The 20380-nt window shown below is 47.6% G+C and overlaps 1 protein-coding gene across 1 annotated transcript in view; it reads right to left on the bottom strand.

The window, feature by feature from the left end:
- The window catches only part of LOC311118130 (methionine synthase-like), an 81997-nt gene that overhangs the window by 12266 nt on the left and 49351 nt on the right, over positions 1-20380 (bottom strand). The window contains 9 exon segments of the mRNA XM_084192999.1: positions 1501-1701; positions 5668-5864; positions 6224-6295; positions 6298-6378; positions 8929-9004; positions 13485-13583; positions 19083-19164; positions 19250-19370; positions 19734-19801. Coding sequence (XP_084049125.1) covers positions 1501-1701; positions 5668-5864; positions 6224-6295; positions 6298-6378; positions 8929-9004; positions 13485-13583; positions 19083-19164; positions 19250-19370; positions 19734-19801 — 997 coding nt within the window.

The following is a 20380-nucleotide window of genomic DNA, read 5'->3' as shown; positions in this document are numbered from 1 at the left end:
CGTGTGTTTTGGGTCATTGTCATGCTGGAATACCCATCCACGACCCATTTTCAATGCCCTGGCTGAGGGAAGGAGGTTCTCACCCAAGATTTGACGGTACATGGCCCCGTCCATCGTCACTTTGATGCGGTGAAGTTGACCCGTCCCCTTAGCAGAAAAACTCCCCCAAAGCATAATGTTTCCACCTCCATGTTTGACGGTGTTCTTGGGGTCATAGGCAGCATTCCTCCTCCTCCAAACACGGCGAGTTGAGTTGATGCCAAAGAGCTCCATTTTGGTCTCATCTGACCACAACACTTTCACCCAGTTCTCCTCTGAATCATTCAGATGTTCATTGGCAAACTTCAGACAGGCCTGTATATGTGCTTTCTTGAGCAGGGGGACCTTGCGGGCGCTGCAGGATTTCAGTCCTTCACGGCGTAGTGTGTTACCAATTGTTTTCTTGGTGACTATGGTCCCAGCTGCCTTGAGATCATTGACAAGACCCTCGCGTGTAGTTCTGGGCTGATTCCTCACCGTTCTCATGATCATTGCCACTCCACGAGGTGAGTTCTTGCATGGAGCCCCAGGCCGAGGGAGATTGACAGTTATTTTGTGTTTCTTCCATTTGCGAATAATCGCACCAACTGTTGTCACCTTTTCACCAAGTTGCTTGACGATGGTCTTGTAGCCCATTCCAGCCTTGTGTAGGTCTACAATCTTGTCCCTGACATCCTTGGAGAGCTCTTTGGTCTTGGCCATGGTGGAGAGTTTGGAATCTGATTGATTGATTGCTTCTGTGGACAGGTGTCTTTTATACAGGTAACAAACTGAGATTAGGAGCACTCCCTTTAAGAGTGTGCTCCTAATCTCAGCTCATTACCTGTATAAAAGACACCTGGGAGCCAGAAATCTTTTTGATTGAGAGGGGTCAAATACATATTTCCCCTCATTAAAATGCAAATCAACATTTTTGACATGCGTTTTTCAGGATTTTTTTTGTGTTATTCTGTCTCACTGTTCAAATAAACCTACCATTAAAATTATAGACTGATCATTTCTTTGTCAGTGGGCAAACATACAAAATCAGCAGGGGATCAAATACTTTTTTCCCTCACTGTAGGTGCCCTTTGTGAGGCATTGGAAAACCTCCCTGGTCTTTGTGGTTTAATCTGTGTTTGAAATTCACTGCTCGACTAAGGGAAAGATAATTGTATGTGTGGGGTACAGAGATGAGGTAATTATTTAAAAAATCATGTTAAACACTATTATTGCACACAGAGTGAGTCCATGCAACTTTTTATGTGGACTTGTTAAGCAAATTTTTTCGTAGGTAATGGTGCAATGCTTCACCATCTGAAAGGGGACGCAACGTGAGACCCAAAACCTCTTGCTGGCAGCAGCTGCATTGTGAATTCACCTGGAATTTTATGCATTTTTAACGGTAAATCAATTTATTTATTTTTTAAACGTTAAGAACATTTTTTTCCCCATTTGTCAGTATAGTGACAGAGTCCATACCTCAGCCAGACGGTCAGCCAAAGCCTTGACCATGATGCTGTTGTAGTCATCTCCCTGGGTCTCGAACTGTTTGCTCAGCTCCTCTGCTCCAAACACAGCTACAGCAAAGATCCCCACGTAGTCCGACACGCCGCTGCCTTTCGGGGCCACGAAATCAGACAGGCAATAGTAGGGGTCTGAGCTGGCACTGTCCTTCTCTGCCTGGAAGACACAAACACACAGGGTCTGAGCTGGCACTGTCCTTCTCTGCCTGGAAGACACAAACACACAGTCATCTCACAACACATGCTTGTTTTTATTAGGGCTGACCCCATTTAGTGGACTGGTCCATTGTTTGGTCGACCAAGATTTCTTTAGACGAGCAGTAGCAAAAAAAAAAATAAAAAATATGTACAAGACACCTGTCTGATTGGCTCCTGTCTGAGTGGACTGATCCATTGTGGAGGCCTGTCTGAGTGGACTGATCCATTGTGGAGGCCTGTCTGAGTGGACTGATCCATTGCGGAGGCCGTGGGGGGTGACACAGTCCATCAGTCTAAGACGTGCTACTGAACTTAAATATGGGTATATTATGTAATGCAAGCAAGCATATCGAGTGGCGTAGCGGTCTAAGGCACTGTAGCGCGGTGCTTGAGGCGTCACTACAGATCCGGGTTCGATCCCGGGATGTGTCGCGCGCCGGCCGCGACCGGGAGACCCATGAGGCAACGCACAATTGGCCCCAGCGTCGTCCGGCTTAGGGGAAGGTTTGGCCGGCTGTAGGGTCCTTGTCCCATCGCGCTCTAGCGACTCCTTGTGGCGGGCCCGGGCGCATTCACGCTGACACGGTCGCCAGTTGTACGGTGTTTCCTCCGACACATTGGCGCGGCAGGCTTCCGGGTTAAGCGAGCAGCGTGTCAAGAAGCAGTGCGGCTTGGCAGGGTTGTATATTGGAGGACGCATGGCTCTCGACCTTCACCTCTCCCGAGTCCGTACGGGAGTTGCAGCGATGGTACAAGATTTTAACTACCAGTAGGATATAATCGAAAAATTGTGGAGAAAAAGGGGTAAAAAGTACAATTTTTTTTAAAAATAAATAAAATAAAGCGACCAATGAATAATTAGCGTAAACTATAAATAGGCCCTAAACCGTTCCATTTCGGAAATTGCATTCACGAATGAAAGCGACAGTTTTTAGTCTTTGCTGTAATAAAGGTTTTACAAAAAAAACACGTTACAACAAACTCTCTGGTCCGCTTATACCGTATTCAGTGTTGTTTACGTTGTTCCAAACGGTCAGAAGCATTATGCGGTAATCTAACGGCACCTGTTTGGAACACATAATATGTAGCAGAGCTCCTCCTTACCTCGTCTACCTTCTGTTTCTTGATCTCCAGTATGAGTCAACTAGTCACATTTATCACACACATCCGACTTCCCCTTTACCTCCTGAGCAACCAGTAAACATTCCCCCACCCCCGTTTCCAGTTTGTCGCGTCCTCTGTAAATCCATTTTGCTATCACGCGTTACGGTGTTCTGAGTTTGTTATAACCAATTTATTGATGTGATTACGATACGCTACACGTCAGGCCCTATTGATCACGTGCATGCGATGCTTACATGTGTCACTCACGTAAAGAGAGCAAGGGTTGAGGGAACGGGGAATGTTTTTCCTGAACAAATGAGGGGATTTCGGTAACAGAACTTTTCGGTCAATTATTGTTGCAGCTTCAGCGACACGGACAGCGCTATACACACACACTGTTGATGTGTGGTGGAGGAGAGAGAGAGACAACGGGGAGGAGAGAGAGAGACAACGGGGAGGAGAGAGAGAGACAACGGGGAGGAGAGAGAGAGACAACGGGGAGGAGAGAGAGAGACAACGGGGAGGAGAGAGAGAGAGACAACGGGGAGGAGAGAGAGAGACAACGGGGAGGAGAGAGAGAGACAACGGGGAGGAGAGAGAGAGACAACGGGGAGGAGAGAGAGAGAGACAACGGGGAGGAGAGAGAGAGACAACGGGGAGGAGAGAGAGAGACAACGGGGAGGAGAGAGAGAGACAACGGGGAGGAGAGAGAGAGACAACGGGGAGGAGAGAGAGAGACAACGGGGAGGAGAGAGAGAGAGACAACGGGGAGGAGAGAGAGAGACAACGGGGAGGAGAGAGAGAGACAACGGGGAGGAGAGAGAGAGACAACGGGGAGGAGAGAGAGAGAGACAACGGGGAGGAGAGAGAGAGAGACAACGGGGAGGAGAGAGAGAGACAACGGGGAGGAGAGAGAGAGACAACGGGGAGGAGAGAGAGAGACAACGGGGAGGAGAGAGAGAGACAACGGGGAGGAGAGAGAGAGACAACGGGGAGGAGAGAGAGAGACAACGGGGAGGAGAGAGAGAGACAACAGGGAGGAGAGAGAGAGAGACAACGGGGAGGAGAGAGAGAGACAACGGGGAGGAGAGAGAGAGACAACGGGGAGGAGAGAGAGAGACAACGGGGAGGAGAGAGAGAGACAACGGGGAGGAGAGAGAGAGACAACGGGGAGGAGAGAGAGAGACAACGGGGAGGAGAGAGAGAGACAACGGGGAGGAGAGAGAGAGACAACGGGGAGGAGAGAGAGAGACAACGGGGAGGAGAGAGAGAGACAACGGGGAGGAGAGAGAGAGACAACGGGGAGGAGAGAGAGAGACAACGGGGAGGAGAGAGAGAGACAACGGGGAGGAGAGAGAGAGACAACGGGGAGGAGAGAGAGAGACAACGGGGAGGAGAGAGAGAGACAACGGGGAGGAGAGAGAGAGACAACGGGGAGGAGACAGAGAGACAACGGGGAGGAGAGAGAGAGACAACGGGGAGGAGAGAGAGAGACAACGGGGAGGAGAGAGAGAGACAACGGGGAGGAGAGAGAGAGACAACGGGGAGGAGAGAGAGAGACAACGGGGAGGAGACAGAGAGACAACGGGGAGGAGAGAGAGAGACAACGGGGAGGAGAGAGAGAGACAACGGGGAGGAGAGAGAGAGACAACGGGGAGGAGAGAGAGAGACAACGGGGAGGAGACAGAGAGACAACGGGGAGGAGAGAGAGAGACAACGGGGAGGAGAGAGAGAGACAACGGGGAGGAGAGAGAGAGACAACGGGGAGGAGAGAGAGAGACAACAGGGAGGAGAGAGAGAGACAACGGGGAGGAGAGAGAGAGACAACGGGGAGGAGAGAGAGAGACAATGGGGAGGAGAGAGAGAGACAACGGGGAGGAGAGAGAGAGACAACGGGGAGGAGAGAGAGAGACAACGGGGAGGAGAGAGAGAGACAACGGGGAGGAGAGAGAGAGACAACGGGGAGGAGAGAGAGAGACAACGGGGAGGAGAGAGAGACAACGGGGAGGAGAGAGAGAGACAACGGGGAGGAGAGAGAGAGACAACGGGGAGGAGAGAGAGACAACGGGGAGGAGAGAGAGAGACAACGGGGAGGAGAGAGAGACAACGGGGAGGAGAGAGAGAGACAACGGGGAGGAGAGAGAGAGACAACGGGGAAGAGAGAGAGAGAGAGACAACGGGGAAGAGAGAGAGAGAGAGACAACGGGGAGGAGAGAGAGAGACAACGGGGAGGAGAGAGAGAGACAACGGGGAGGAGAGAGAGAGAGAGACAACGGGGAGGAGAGAGAGAGACAACGGGGAGGAGAGAGAGAGACAACGGGGAGGAGAGAGAGAGACAACGGGGAGGAGAGAGAGAGACAACGGGTGCTAGTTTACACAGTCACTCGCCGTTAACAGCGCAGCCAATCAAATCAATTGCTGGTCGTACTCCCTCTAGTCATCTGTGTCTTCATTATTTCATCAAACAGTTTAAAATGCTTAAAGCATCAGACAAGCATCAGTGAATATAGTTGATCTGATTAAAAATACACGTTTTAACATTTAGACCAATCGATTTGTGGAAAGAACAGATGACTCTCGGTCGACCAAGACTCTTAGTCGGAGACAGCCCTACTAGTTATTGTTGATTTATAAACGGAAAATGATCAGACAGTCAGTCAGTCAGTCAGTCAGTCAGTCAGTCAGTCAGTCAGTCACAGACAGACAGACAGACAGACAGACAGACAGACAGACAGACAGACAGACAGACAGACAGACAGACCCAGCCCACACACACACCATGAACTAACCCACCTTGTTCCAAATCTCCCCTGCTACTCACCTGTTGGCGTAGTCCGTAGAAGGTGGCGAGGGGCGTGGCGGAGCGAGGTGTGACGTCATGTTCATACACCTGGATGTCGTCTCCTACACTCTGGGCGGGCCAGAAGCCCACCAGGCCACGCCCCCAGAGACCCTTATTATCGATCAGTCTGTTGAGGAGCCGCTGAGCGTCGTCAAACACCCTCCGAGCCTCGTCACCTGTACAGGTCCAATATCACATTATAACATTACATTATTATCTATCAGTCAATCAACCACAGGTACAATATTATATTACACCTGTCAAATCAACCACAGGTACAATATTATATTACACCTGTCAATCAACCACAGGTACAATATTATTTTACAACACAGCTGATGTGGGAAGGACTTTGAACTAAGAATTCCCAAGGGGAATAAACTGACTGGAGCCATCTAAGAGTTCAGAGTTCACACATACATAAAGCTTCTGAAAGATCTGAAGGGAAGGCAGAATGCACCTTCTCCACAGAAATACAATTAGAACACTAGAATGGCAATAGCATTACATGCATCTCTATGGCCTCTTAACATACCCACGGTTTTGTCCTTGAAGATCTTGGGGTACCCTCTGTTAGGGTACTTCCCTCTGAGCTGCCACACATCAAGAAAGGCTTCCAGTCGATGTAGTCCACCAGCTTCCGCAGGTCATACCCCTCAAACACACGGGTACCCAGGAACTGAGGACACACTGAGAGGGGGAGGGAGAGAGAGAGAGAAAGAGAGAGAGGAGACAGAGACAGAGACAGAGACAGAGACAGAGACAGAGACAGAGACAGAGAGACAGAGACAGAGACAGAGAGAGAGAGAGAGAGAGAGAGAGAGAGAGAGACAGAGACAGAGACAGAGACAGAGACAGAGACAGAGACAGAGACAGAGACAGAGACAGAGAGAGAGAGAGAGAGAGAGAGAGAGAGAGAGACAGAGACAGAGACAGAGACAGAGACAGAGACAGAGAGAGAGAGAGAGAGAGAGGAGACAGAGAGGAGACAGAGACAGAGACAGAGAAGAGTGAGACAGAGACAGAGAGAGACAGAGACAGAGACAGAGACAGAGACAGAGACAGAGACAGAGAGAGAGACAGAGAGAGACAGAGAGAGAGACAGAGAGAGACAGAGACAGAGAGAGAGACAGAGACAGAGACAGAGACAGAGACAGAGACAGGAGCAGAGACAGAGTCAGAGACAGAGACAGAGAGAGAGAGAGAGAGAGAGAGAGAGAGAGAGAGAGAGAGAGAGAGAGAGAGAGAGAGAGAGAGAGAGAGAGAGAGAGAGAAGAGAGAAAGAGAAAGAGAAAGAGAAAGAGAAAGAGAAAGAGAAAGAGAAAGAGAAAGAGAAAGAGAAAGAAAGAAAGAAAGAAAGAAAGAAAGAAAGAAAGAAGAGAGAGAGAGAGAGAGAGAGAGAGAGAGAGAGAGAGAGGGGGGGGGGGAGAGAGCAGGAGAGAGAAGAGGAGAGAGAGAGAGAGAGGAGAGAGAGAGAGAATCAGTCACCATAGTTAAGGTCTTTTCTATCAAAATATGACTGACCTACATACAGTGAGGGAAAAAAGTAGTTGATCCCCTGCTGATTTTGTACGTTTGCCCACTGACAAAGACATGATCAGTCTATAATTTTAATGGTAGGTTTATTTGAACAGTGAGAGACAGAATAACAACAACAAAATCCAGAACAACACATGTCAAAAATGTCATAAATTGATTTGCATTTTAATGAGGGAAATAAGTATTTGACCCCTCTGCAAAAATGACTTAGTACTTGGTGTCAAAAACCCTTGTTGGCAATCACAGAGGTCAGACATTTCTTGTAGTTGGCCACCAGGTTTGCACACATCTCAGGAGGGATTTTGTCCCACTCCTCTTTGCAGATCTTCTCCAAGTCATTAAGGTTTCGAGGCTGACGTTTGGCAACTTGAACCTTCAGCTCCCTCCACAAATTTTCTATGGGATTAAGGTCTGGAGACTGGCTAGGACGCTCCAGGACCTTAACATGCTTCTTCTTGAGCCACTCCTTTGTTGCCTTGGCCGTGTGTTTTGGGTCATTGTCATGCTAGAATACCCATCCACGACCCATTTTCAATGCCCTGGCTGAGGGAAGGAGGTTCTCACCCAAGATTTGACGGTACATGGCCCCGTCCATCATCCCTTTGATGCGGTGAAGTTGTCCTGTCCCCTTAGCAGAAAAACACCCCCAAAGCATAATGTTTCCACCTCCATGTTTGACGGTGGGGATGGTGTTCTTGGGGTCATAGGTAGCATTCCTCCTCCTCCAGACACGGCGAGTTGAGTTGATGCCAAAGAGCTCGATTTTGGTCTCATCTGACCACAACCCTTTCACCCAGTTCTCCTCTGAATCATTCAGATGTTCATTGGCAAACTTCAGACGGCCCTGTATATGTGCTTTCTTGAGCAGGGGGACCTTGCGTGCGCTGCAGGATTTCAGTCCTTGACGGCGTAGTGTGTTACCAATTGTTTTCTTGGTGACTATGGTCCCAGCTGCCTTGAGATCATTGACAAGATCCTCCCGTGTAGTTCTGGGATGATTCCTCACCATTCTCATGATCATTGCAACTACACGAGGTGAGATCTTGCATGGAGCCCCAGGCCGAGGGAGATTGACAGTTCTTTTGTGTTTCTTCCATTTGCGAATAATCGCACCAACTGTTGTCACCTTCTCACCAAGCTGCTTGCGATGGTCTTGTAGCCCATTCCAGTCTTGTGTAGGTCTAAATCTTGTCCCTGACATCCTTGGAGAGCTCTTTGGTCTTGGCCATGGTGGAGAGTTTGGAATCTGATTGATTGATTGCTTCTGTGGACAGGTGTCTTTTATACAGGTAACAAACTGAGATTAGGAGCACTCCCTTTAAGAGTGTGCTCCTAATCTCAGCTCGTTACCTGTATAAAAAGACACCTGGGACCCAGAAATCTTTCTGATTGAGAGGGGGTCAAATACTTATTTCCCTCATTAAAATGCTTAAAATGCAAATCAATTTATAAAAATTTTGACATGCGTTGTTCTGGATTTTTTTGTTGTTATTCTGTCTCTCACTGTTCAAATAAACCTACCATTAAAATGATAGACTGATCATGTCTTTGTCAGTGGGCAAACGTACAAAATCAGCAGGGGATCAAATACTTTTTTCCCCCCTCACTGTAGGGTCTCATCTTCTCAATTACAACGACAACCAGACAAATGACTTACTGAAGTCCTAGAGGACAGTTGATCCCAGTTTATTAGTGTCTTACCTGGTTTGGCCTGAGAAAGCCAGTCCACACGTAGTCCTTTCTCCCTGGCCTGGGCTAGAGACAGGAAGCGTCTCTCCTGAGAACACAGACACACACAGAGACACTCCTAAACAGCTCTCAGACAGCCCAGTCGTTACAGTGTCCCCGACAACCCCACTACGGCCCTGGACCAGTGTTTAGGGCCAGGATTCATCAACTCATCACCAAACCTTTTGATTAGAGGAATCAGCTGTGCTTTCTTTAGATACCTGCAATTGCGTAGTTTTGTATTTTCACACTCTAGTCACTTCCCATCACGCCCACCTACCTCCCTTCTACATTCTATTTTTTTAAAGTGAACCCTTATTTCAAAAAACGGGGGCATAAGCTCGATCTACGCTTTATTAAACTCACACACTCTGGATTCCCTGAACTCTCTTTAAGAACCAAAATGGGAAGAGGATTTAGGTGAACAACCCTTCAGACGAAACTTGGCAGAGTATGCTCTAGAGAATACATTCTTCATCTATATGGCTAAAGACACGCTGTAATTCAATTTAAAAGTAGTTCATCTGCTGCATTGGGTCAAAAGGCAAAATGATCCAAGATTAGACCAGAAATGGATCCCACTTGTGACCGACGTCAGCAGGGCTCCTGCTACTTTGTTTTGGACATCCCCGAAATGGACAGATTTCTGGATATCACATTTTTGAGACGTTTTCTAAAGATACTAGAGAGAGACCTGTAAAACCTTCTCCCTTTATTGCATTATTGGGAGTTGCACCACAGGAGGCCCGTCTAAACAGCTCTATGGGCAACATGCTGGCATCTACTGCTCTTCCAGCTAGACGTCTTACACCATATCAAGTGGAAGGATCGGTTTCCTCCTACTTTTAACCATTGGATAAAGGAAGTTATGCAACATCTCACGCTAGAGAAAATACGCTACTCCGTTAGGGGATCTGCAATTACATTTTATAATATCTGGCAACTTTTCCTGTCCTTTGTAGAAGACATGGACCCAGCTCATTTCCCAACTCCATAAACCCAAATTAGAATTTGTATCATTATTTTTACTATTTTTTAACTTTTTGTTTTATAATATCTTTGTATTTATTTTTTTACTATTTGATTATATTACTCATTGTATATCATGCCTGCTTTAAGTCTGGTTTTGTGGTGGGGCTCTTTTGGAGCATGGGGGGTGGGGGTTGATTTGTGGTCCTCTGTAGCTCAGCTGGTAGAGCACGGCGCTTGTAACGCCAGGGTAGTGGGTTCGATCCCCGGGACCACCCATATGTAAAAATGTATGCACACATGACTGTAAGTCGCTTTGGATAAAAGCGTCTGCTAAATGGCATATTATTATTATTACTATTTGGTAGGGGATACGTGTGTGTTCTGCCCTCTACCTGTTGTCTGTCATCTGTATAATCAATTAAAAAATATATTTAAAAAAACTTTAAAGAAAAAGACTAGAACAACTCCTCCCTTCCAGACTGTTCCAGAACAGGACAGGACAGTCTGTTAGACTAGAACAACTCCTCCCTTCCAGACTGTTCCAGAACAGGACAGGACAGTCTGTTAGACTAGAACAACTCCTCCCTTCCAGACTGTTCCAGAACAGGACAGGACAGTCTGTTAGACTAGAACAACTCCTCCCTTCCAGACTGTTCCAGAACAGGACAGTCTGTTAGACTAGAACAACTCCTCCCTTCCAGACTGTTCCAGAACAGGACAGGACAGTCTGTTAGACTAGAACAACTCCTCCCTTCCAGACTGTTCCAGAACAGGACAGGACAGTCTGTTAGACTAGAACAACTCCTCCCTTCCAGACTGTTCCAGAACAGGACAGGACAGTCTGTTAGACTAGAACAACTCCTCCCTTCCAGACTGTTCCAGAACAGGACAGGACAGTCTGTTAGACTAGAACAACTCCTCCCTTCCAGACTGTTCCAGAACAGGACAGGACAGTCTGTTAGACTAGAACAACTCCTCCCTTCCAGACTGTTCCAGAACAGGACAGGACAGTCTGTTAGACTAGAACAACTCCTCCCTTCCAGACTGTTCCAGAACAGGACAGGACAGTCTGTTAGACTAGAACAACTCCTCCCTTCCAGACTGTTCCAGAACAGGACAGGACAGTCTGTTAGACTAGAACAACTCCTCCCTTCCAGACTGTTCCAGAACAGGACAGGACAGTCTGTTAGACTAGAACAACTCCTCCCTTCCAGACTGTTCCAGAACAGGACAGGACAGTCTGTTAGACTAGAACAACTCCTCCCTTCCAGACTGTTCCAGAAGGACAGGACAGTCTGTTAGACTAGAACAACTCCTCCCTTCCAGACTGTTCCAGAACAGGACAGGACAGTCTGTTAGACTAGAACAACTCCTCCCTTCCAGACTGTTCCAGAACAGGACAGGACAGTCTGTTAGACTAGAACAACTCCTCCCTTCCAGACTGTTCCAGAACAGGACAGGACAGTCTGTTAGACTAGAACAACTCCTCCCTTCCAGACTGTTCCAGAACAGGACAGGACAGTCTGTTAGACTAGAACAACTCCTCCCTTCCAGACTGTCCAGAACAGGACAGGACAGTCTGTTAGACTAGAACAACTCCTCCCTTCCAGACTGTTCCAGAACAGGACAGGACAGTCTGTTAGACTAGAACAACTCCTCCCTTCCAGACTGTTCCAGAACAGGACAGTCTGTTAGACTAGAACAACTCCTCCCTTCCAGACTGTTCCAGAACAGGACAGGACAGTCTGTTAGACTAGAACAACTCCTCCCTTCCAGACTGTTCCAGAACAGGACAGGACAGTCTGTTAGACTAGAACAACTCCTCCCTTCCAGACTGTTCCAGAACAGGACAGTCTGTTAGACTAGAACAACTCCTCCCTTCCAGACTGTTCCAGAACAGGACAGTCTGTTAGACTAGAACAACTCCTCCCTTCCAGACTGTTCCAGAACAGGACAGGACAGTCTGTTAGACTAGAACAACTCCTCCCTTCCAGACTGTTCCAGAACAGGACAGTCTGTTAGACTAGAACAACTCCTCCCTTCCAGACTGTTCCAGAACAGGACAGGACAGTCTGTTAGACTAGAACAACTCCTCCCTTCCAGACTGTTCCAGAACAGGACAGGACAGTCTGTTAGACTAGAACAACTCCTCCCTTCCAGACTGTTCCAGAACAGGACAGGACAGTCTGTTAGACTAGAACAACTCCTCCCTTCCAGACTGTTCCAGAACAGGACAGGACAGTATGTTAGACTAGAACAACTCCTCCCTTCCAGACTGTTCCAGAACAGGACAGGACAGTCTGTTAGACTAGAACAACTCCTCCCTTCCAGACTGTTCCAGAACAGGACAGTCTGTTAGACTAGAACAACTCCTCCCTTCCAGACTGTTCCAGAACAGGACAGGACAGTCTGTTAGACTAGAACAACTCCTCCCTTCCAGACTGTTCCAGAACAGGACAGGACAGTCTGTTAGACTAGAACAACTCCTCCCTTCCAGACTGTTCCAGAACAGGACAGGACAGTCTGTTAGACTAGAACAACTCCTCCCTTCCAGACTGTTCCAGAACAGGACAGGACAGTATGTTAGACTAGAACAACTCCTCCCTTCCAGACTGTTCCAGAACAGGACAGGACAGTCTGTTAGACTAGAACAACTCCTCCCTTCCAGACTGTTCCAGAACAGGACAGTCTGTTAGACTAGAACAACTCCTCCCTTCCAGACTGTTCCAGAACAGGACAGGACAGTCTGTTAGACTAGAACAACTCCTCCCTTCCAGACTGTTCCAGAACAGGACAGGACAGTCTGTTAGACTAGAACAACTCCTCCCTTCCAGACTGTTCCAGGACAGGACAGGACAGTCTGTTAGACTAGAACAACTCCTCCCTTCCAGACTGTTCCAGAACAGGACAGGACAGTCTGTTAGACTAGAACAACTCCTCCCTTCCAGACTGTTCCAGAACAGGACAGGACAGTCTGTTAGACTAGAACAACTCCTCCCTTCCAGACTGTTCCAGAACAGGACAGGACAGTCTGTTAGACTAGAACAACTCCTCCCTTCCAGACTGTTCCAGAACAGGACAGGACAGTCTGTTAGACTAGAACAACTCCTCCCTTCCAGACTGTTCCAGAACAGGACAGTCTGTTAGACTAGAACAACTCCTCCCTTCCAGACTGTTCCAGAACAGGACAGTCTGTTAGACTAGAACAACTCCTCCCTTCCAGACTGTTCCAGAACAGGACAGGACAGTCTGTTAGACTAGAACAACTCCTCCCTTCCAGACTGTTCCAGAACAGGACAGGACAGTCTGTTAGACTAGAACAACTCCTCCCTTCCAAACTGTTCCAGAACAGGACAGTCTGTTCCTAATAGAGAGTCCTAGACTACATCCAATAATACTACTCGCCTTCAGAGAGTCGTAGTGGTCCAGTGTGCGTGTTACGTGCGTGTGTTTGTCTCTCTGTGTGTGTGTGTGTTCCTCACCTTCAGAGAGTCGTAGTGGTCCAGTGTGCGTGTTACGTGCGTGTGTTTGTCTCTCTCTCTGTGTGTGTTCCTCACCTTCAGAGAGTCGTAGTGGTCCAGTCTGATGTCTTCGTACTCCTCTGTCGTCTCCTCAAAGAACTCCTCCTTCACATTCTCATCTAGCAGCTGAGAACACTACACAGAGACAGGACAACATGGATGGTCAGCTGACAGCACTACACAGAGACAGGACAACGTGGATGGTCAGCTGACAGCACTACACAGAGACAGGACAACGTGGATGGTCAGCTGACAGTACTACACAGAGACAGGACAACGTGGATGGTCAGCTGAGAACACTACACAGAGACAGGACAACATGGATGGTCAGCTGAGAACACTACACAGAGACAGGACAACGTGGATGGTCAGCTGACAGCACTACACAGAGACAGGACAACGTGGATGGTCAGCTGACAGTACTACACAGAGACAGGACAACGTGGATGGTCAGCTGACAGCACTACACAGAGACAGGACAACATGGATGGTCAGCTGACAGTACTACACAGAGACAGGACAACGTGGATGGTCAGCTGACAGTACTACACAGAGACAGGACAACATGGTTTAAGAAATAGATTCCGCTTCCCAAATAGTACCTTTTCCCCTAAATAGTGCACTACTTTTGACCAGAGCCCATACTTTTGTTGTGCACTATATAGGTAATGGGGTGCCTTTTTGGACGAACATAGAAATATCACAGAGTTTTGGCTCCGGTGTGAGAATCCTTGGAGGACAATTATTATATGTTAAGAGTAGAGTAGAGCTTTGAAGCTGTGAGGGTGACATGATAACTGAGGGCGTGAAGCGGAGAGGGTGACATGATAACTGAGGGCGTGAAGCTGTGAGGGTGCCATGATAACTGAGGGCGTGAAGCGGAGAGGGTGCCATCATTGTTGAGGGCGTGAAGCTGCGAGGGTGCCATGATAACTGAGGGCGTGAAGCGGAGAGGGTGCCATCATTGTTGAGGGCGTGAAGCTGAGAGGGTGCCATCACTGTTGATGGCTTGAAGCTGAGAAGGTGCCATGATAACTGAGGGCGTGAAGCTGCGAGGGTGCCATGATAACTGAGGGCGTGAAGCGGAGAGGGTGCCATGATAACTGAGGGCGTGAAGCGGAGAGGGTGCCATGATAACTGAGGGCGTGAAGCGGAGAGGGTGCCATGATAACTGAGGGTGTGAAGCTGAGAGGGTGCCATGATAACTGAGGGCGTGAAGCGGAGAGGGTGCCATGATAACTGAGGGCGTGAAGCTGTGAGGGTGCCATGATAACTGAGGGCGTGAAGCGGAGAGGGTGACATGATAACTGAGGGCGTGAAGCTGTGAGGGTGCCATGATAACTGAGGGCGTGAAGCGGAGAGGGTGCCATCACTGTTGAGGGCGTGAAGCTGAGAGGGTGCCATGATAACTGAGGGCGTGAAGCTGAGAGGGTGCCATGATAACTGAGGGTGTGAAGCGGCGAGGGTGCCATCATTGTTGAGGGCGTGAAGCTGAGAGGGTGCCATCATTGTTGAGGGCGTGAAGCTGAGAGGGTGCCATGATAACTGAGGGCGTGAAGCTGAGAGGGTGCCATTATAACTGAGGGCGTGAAGCGGAGAGGGTGCCATCATTGTTGAGGGCGTGAAGCGGAGAGGGTACCATCATTGTTGAGGGCGTGAAGCGGAGAGGGTGCCATGATAACTGAGGGTGTGAAGTGGAGAGGGTGCCATCACTGTTGATGGCGTGAAGCTGAGAAGGTGCCATCACTGTTGATGGCGTGAAGCTGAGAAGCTGCCATAATAACTTAGGGCGTGAAGCGGAGAGGGTGCCATCACTGTTGATGGAGTGCAGCTGACAAGGCGCCATCACTGAGAATGGCTACTTTCATCTATGGATGAGGAGGAAATGTCCCTAACAGAGATGAACCAACCCAATACAGGACTAATTAACACTGGTGTATGAGCGGTTGACTGCTATCTGGGGACTTCTCTGTTCCGGACCACACAAGTTTTGAGAATGACACAAGTATTGGTCTTCACAAAGTTCGCTGCTTCAATGTTTTTAGATATTTTTGTCAGATGTTACTATGGTATAATGAAGTATAATTACAAGCATTCCATAAGTGTAACCATGGTGAACAGGCACCACCCTCCTTTTAAAGCTTCCAGTCTGTTATTCTAACTCAATCAGCATGACAGAGTGATCTCCAGCCTTGTCCTCGTCAACACTCTCACCTGTGTTAACGACAGAATCACTGACATGATGTCAGCTGGTCCTTTTGTGGCAGGGCTGAAATGCAGTGGAAATGTTTTTTTGGGGGGGGGGGATTAAGTTCATTTTCATGGCAAAGAGGGACTTTGCAATTCATTGCAATTCATCTGATCACTCTTCATGACATTCTGGAGTATATGCAAATTGCCATCATAAAAACTGAGGCAGCAGACTTTGTGAAAATTAATATTTTGTGTCATTCTCAAAACTTTTGACCATGACTGGTCCTCTGTAGCTCAGCTCAGCTGGTAGAGCACGGCGCTTGTAACGCCAAGGTAGTGGGTTCGATCCCCGGGACCACCCATACACAAAAATGTATGCACGCATGACTGTAAGTCGCTTTGGATAAAAGCGTCTGCTAAATGGCATATTATTTATTATTATTACTGTAAATACATGAGTTATGAAAACTTTGAGTAAAGCCAGTGTGTCTATGTATGCGGATGACAACACTATACACGTCAGCTACTACAGCGATTAAAATGACTGCAACACTTAACAATTATTATTATTATTATTATTATTATATTATTAACAAAGAGCTGCAGTTAGTTTCAGAATGGGTGGCAAGGAATAAGTTAGTCCTAAATATTTCCAAAACTAAAAGCATTATATTTGGGACAAATCATTCACTAAACCCTAAACCTCAACTAAATCTTGTAATGAATAATGTGGAAATTGAGCAAGTTGAGGTGACTAAACTGCTTGGTGTATCCCTGGATTGTAAACTGTCATGGCCAAAACATATTGATACAACAGTAGCTAAGATGGGGAGAAGTCTGTCCATAATAAAGTGCTGCTCTGGCTTCTTAACAACACTATCAACAAGGCAGGTCCTACAGGCCCTAGTTTAGTTGCACCTGGATTACTGTCCAGTCGTGTGGTCAGGTGCCACAAAGAGGGACTTGGGAAAAATTACAATTGGCTCAAAACAGGGCAGCACGGCTGGCCCTTAAAAGTACACAGGGAGCTAACATTATTAATATGCATGTCAATCTCTCATTGCTCAAAGTGGAGGAGAGATTGACTTCATCACTACTTGTATTTGTGAGAGGTATTGACATGCTGAATGCACTGAGCTGTCTGTTTGAACTACTGGCACACAGCTCGGACACCCATACATACCCCACAAGACATGCCACCAGAGGTCTCTTCACAGTCCCCAAGTCCAGAACAGACTATGGGAGGCGCACAGTACTACATAGAGCCATGACTACATGGAACTCTATTCCACATCAGGTAACTGATGCAAGCATTAGAATCAGATTTTATTTTTTTTTTACAGGTAAAAATACACCTTATGGAACAACGGGGACTGTGAAGAGACACACACAAGGGTATAGACACATGGATACGCACACATTGTAATATTGTTGTATGGTGGTATTAAACATTTTGTATTGTAGATATGTAGTGGTGTAATAATGTTATATGATGTACTGTTTTATATTTTGTTTTATGTGTAATGTAAGTGCATTTCGCTACACCCGCAATAACATCTGCTAAATATGTGTGTGTGACCAATAAAATTATATTTGATTTACTGAGTTTGGACCCCAGGAAGAGTAGCTGCTGCCTTGGCAGGAACTAATGGGGATCCATAATAAACCCCAGGAAGAGTAGCTGCTGCCTTGGCAGGAACTAATTGGGATCCATAATAAACCCCAGGAAGAGTAGCTGCTGCCTTGGCAGGAACTAATGAGGATCCATAATAAACCCCAGGAAGAGTAGCTGCTGCCTTGGCAGGAACTAATGGGGATCCATAATAAACCCCAGGAAGAGTAGCTGCTGCCTTGGCAGGAACTAATTGGGATCCATAATAAACCCCAGGAAGAGTAGCTGCTGCCTTGGCAGGAACTAATGAGGATCCATAATAAACCCCAGGAAGAGTAGCTGCTGCCTTGGCAGGAACTAATGGGGACCCATAATAAACCCCAGGAAGAGTAGCTGCTGCCTTGGCAGGAACTAAATGGGGATCCATAATAAACCCCAGGAAGAGTAGCTGCTGCCTCGGCAGGAACTAATGGGGATCCATAATAAACCCCAGGAAGAGTAGCTGCTGCCTTGGCAGGAACTAATGGGGATCCATAATAAACCCCAGGAAGAGTAGCTGCTGCCTTGTCAGGAACTAAATGGGGATCCATAATAAACCCCAGGAAGAGTAGCTGCTGCCTTGGCAGGAACTAATGGGGATCCATAATAAACCCCAGGAAGAGTAGCTGCTGCCTTGGCAGGAACTAATGGGGATCCATAATAAACCCCAGGAAGAGTAGCTGCTGCCTTGACAGGAACTAATGGGGATCCATAATAAACCCCAGGAAGAGTAGCTGCTGCCTTGGCAGGAACTAATGGGGATCCATAATAAACCCCAGGAAGAGTAGCTGCTGCCTTGGCAGGAACTAATGGGGATCCATAATAAACCCCAGGAAGAGTAGCTGCTGCCTTGGCAGGAACTAATGGGGATCCATAATAAACCCCAGGAAGAGTAGCTGCTGCCTTGGCAGGAACTAATGGGGATCCATAATAAACCCCAGGAAGAGTAGCTGCTGCCTTGGCAGGAACTAATGAGGATCCATAATAAACCCCAGGAAGAGTAGCTGCTGCCTTGGCAGGAACTAATGGGGACCCATAATAAACCCCAGGAAGAGTAGCTGCTGCCTTGGCAGGAACTAATGGGGATCCATAATAAACCCCAGGAAGAGTAGCTGCTGCCTCGGCAGGAACTAATGGGGATCCATAATAAACCCCAGGAAGAGTAGCTGCTGCCTTGGCAGGAACTAATGGGGATCCATAATAAACCCCAGGAAGAGTAGCTGCTGCCTTGTCAGGAACTAAATGGGGATCCATAATAAACCCCAGGAAGAGTAGCTGCTGCCTCGGCAGGAACTAATGGGAATCCATAATAAACCCCAGGAAGAGTAGCTGCTGCCTTGGCAGGAACTAATGGGAATCCATAATAAACCCCAGGAAGAGTAGCTGCTGCCTCGGCAGGAACTAATGGGGATCCATAATAAACCCCAGGAAGAGTAGCTGCTGCCTTGGCAGGAACTAATGGGGATCCATAATAAACCCCAGGAAGAGTAGCTGCTGCCTTGGCAGGAACTAATGGGGATCCATAATAAACCCCAGGAAGAGTAGCTGCTGCCTTGGCAGGAACTAACGGGGCTCCATAATAAATACAAAATACAAATATGCTGCCCCTGTCTAGTGATAGGAAGGGTACAAAACCAAGAGATGGAGTAGTCAACACGCTAGCTACGTAGTAGGAAATAGGAATAGGATCCCAGTGGGATTTGAACCCACAACCTTGCTAGGGGCTGCACTAACTGAGGACCACGGTCTCTAGCGATAGGAGGTAGAGCGTGTATAGTGTATGTACGTACCACCACCACACTCCTGGAGGCATCCAGAACGTGCACCACAGGACAGCTGTAGCGGGGAGCGATCTTCACGGCCGTGTGGGTCCTGTTAACACACGGAGGCTTCACATCAGGACATGGTAGAGAGTTGAAAGGTCATGGTAAAGCTAATGATGGCGTGTGTGTCCTACTTGGAGGTGGTTGCCCCTCCGATCAGCAGCGGGGTCTTCATCCCAAGCCGCTCCATCTCCTTGGCAACGTAGATCATCTCATCCAGCGAGGGCGTGATGAGGCCAGACAGACCGATGATGTCTGTAAGGGGGCGGAGGGAGGGATACACAGGAAGTTCAGCTGGGAGGGACTTCTTCCAAAAGAGTAGTTCACTCCATTTCCACCTCTGATTTCAGTCCCAATCCTACTCCCAGATCTGTCTGTGGCGTATATAGCCAACTCCTACGGTTACTGTCACGACAAACAATGACCATAGCAGTTGGCAAGACAGCACAAACAGATCTGGGACCAGGTTATTCCTATTGATGAATAAGGATTAGGCTCCAAGCTAAGAATGACGCCAACATAAAAAAGGTATAAATGTGACACATAAAAGCCAGCAGAAAGCCGAGCTGCGGTACCGGTGTTGGAACTGATAAAGCCATACGGTTAATGTTAACCCACCTGCTTTGCATTTGATGGCTTCCCTCAGTATCTTGTCACATGGAATCATGACCCCCAGATCTATCACTCTAGGAAAAGGGAACCGAACAGGGTTAGAACAAAGGTTATGGAAGAAGGTACAGGAACATTCCCTAATCTTTCTTACATTAACAAGGTTTCCATCCAAACCATTTCATAAAGGATGAATTAACGGACGCATAAAAAAAAAAAAAAAAAAAGTCACGACCGGGTTGATGGAAAGAGGATGATTTGGTACACTTTTATATAAATGCCGACAGACAATTTGTTCGTTCGACGTGGTGGTATCTTTTTTGTGTCGGTAAAATTAATTATTTGAGAAATGGGGTCGGTGGAAACGCCTTTATGCGCAGATATTGATATAATAACCATCACATCGAAGTAAACTTGGAGTCACTTCGATATGATGTTTATTGGGCTACAGATTGAATAAGTTATGATGAACTTCACAGGGGTGGTGAAAGTGAACGGTGATGAGCTTGATGCTCCTTTCCAATAAACATCGAGGGTCTTATTCTGGTGACATGATGATCGATGCTCGACTGCCCAAAAAAAATCTAAGGTCTTATTCTGATGACATGAAGATCGATGCTCGACTGCCCAAAAAAAATCTAAGGTCTTATTCTGGT

The sequence above is a fragment of the Coregonus lavaretus genome (genome assembly GCF_964263955.1).
Source record: "Coregonus lavaretus genome assembly, contig: HAP1_SCAFFOLD_976, whole genome shotgun sequence".
In the NCBI taxonomy this organism is placed as follows: domain Eukaryota; kingdom Metazoa; phylum Chordata; class Actinopteri; order Salmoniformes; family Salmonidae; genus Coregonus; species Coregonus lavaretus.
Note: the sequence above shows the minus strand (reverse complement) of the source record. Positions and strands in the feature narration are given on the sequence as shown.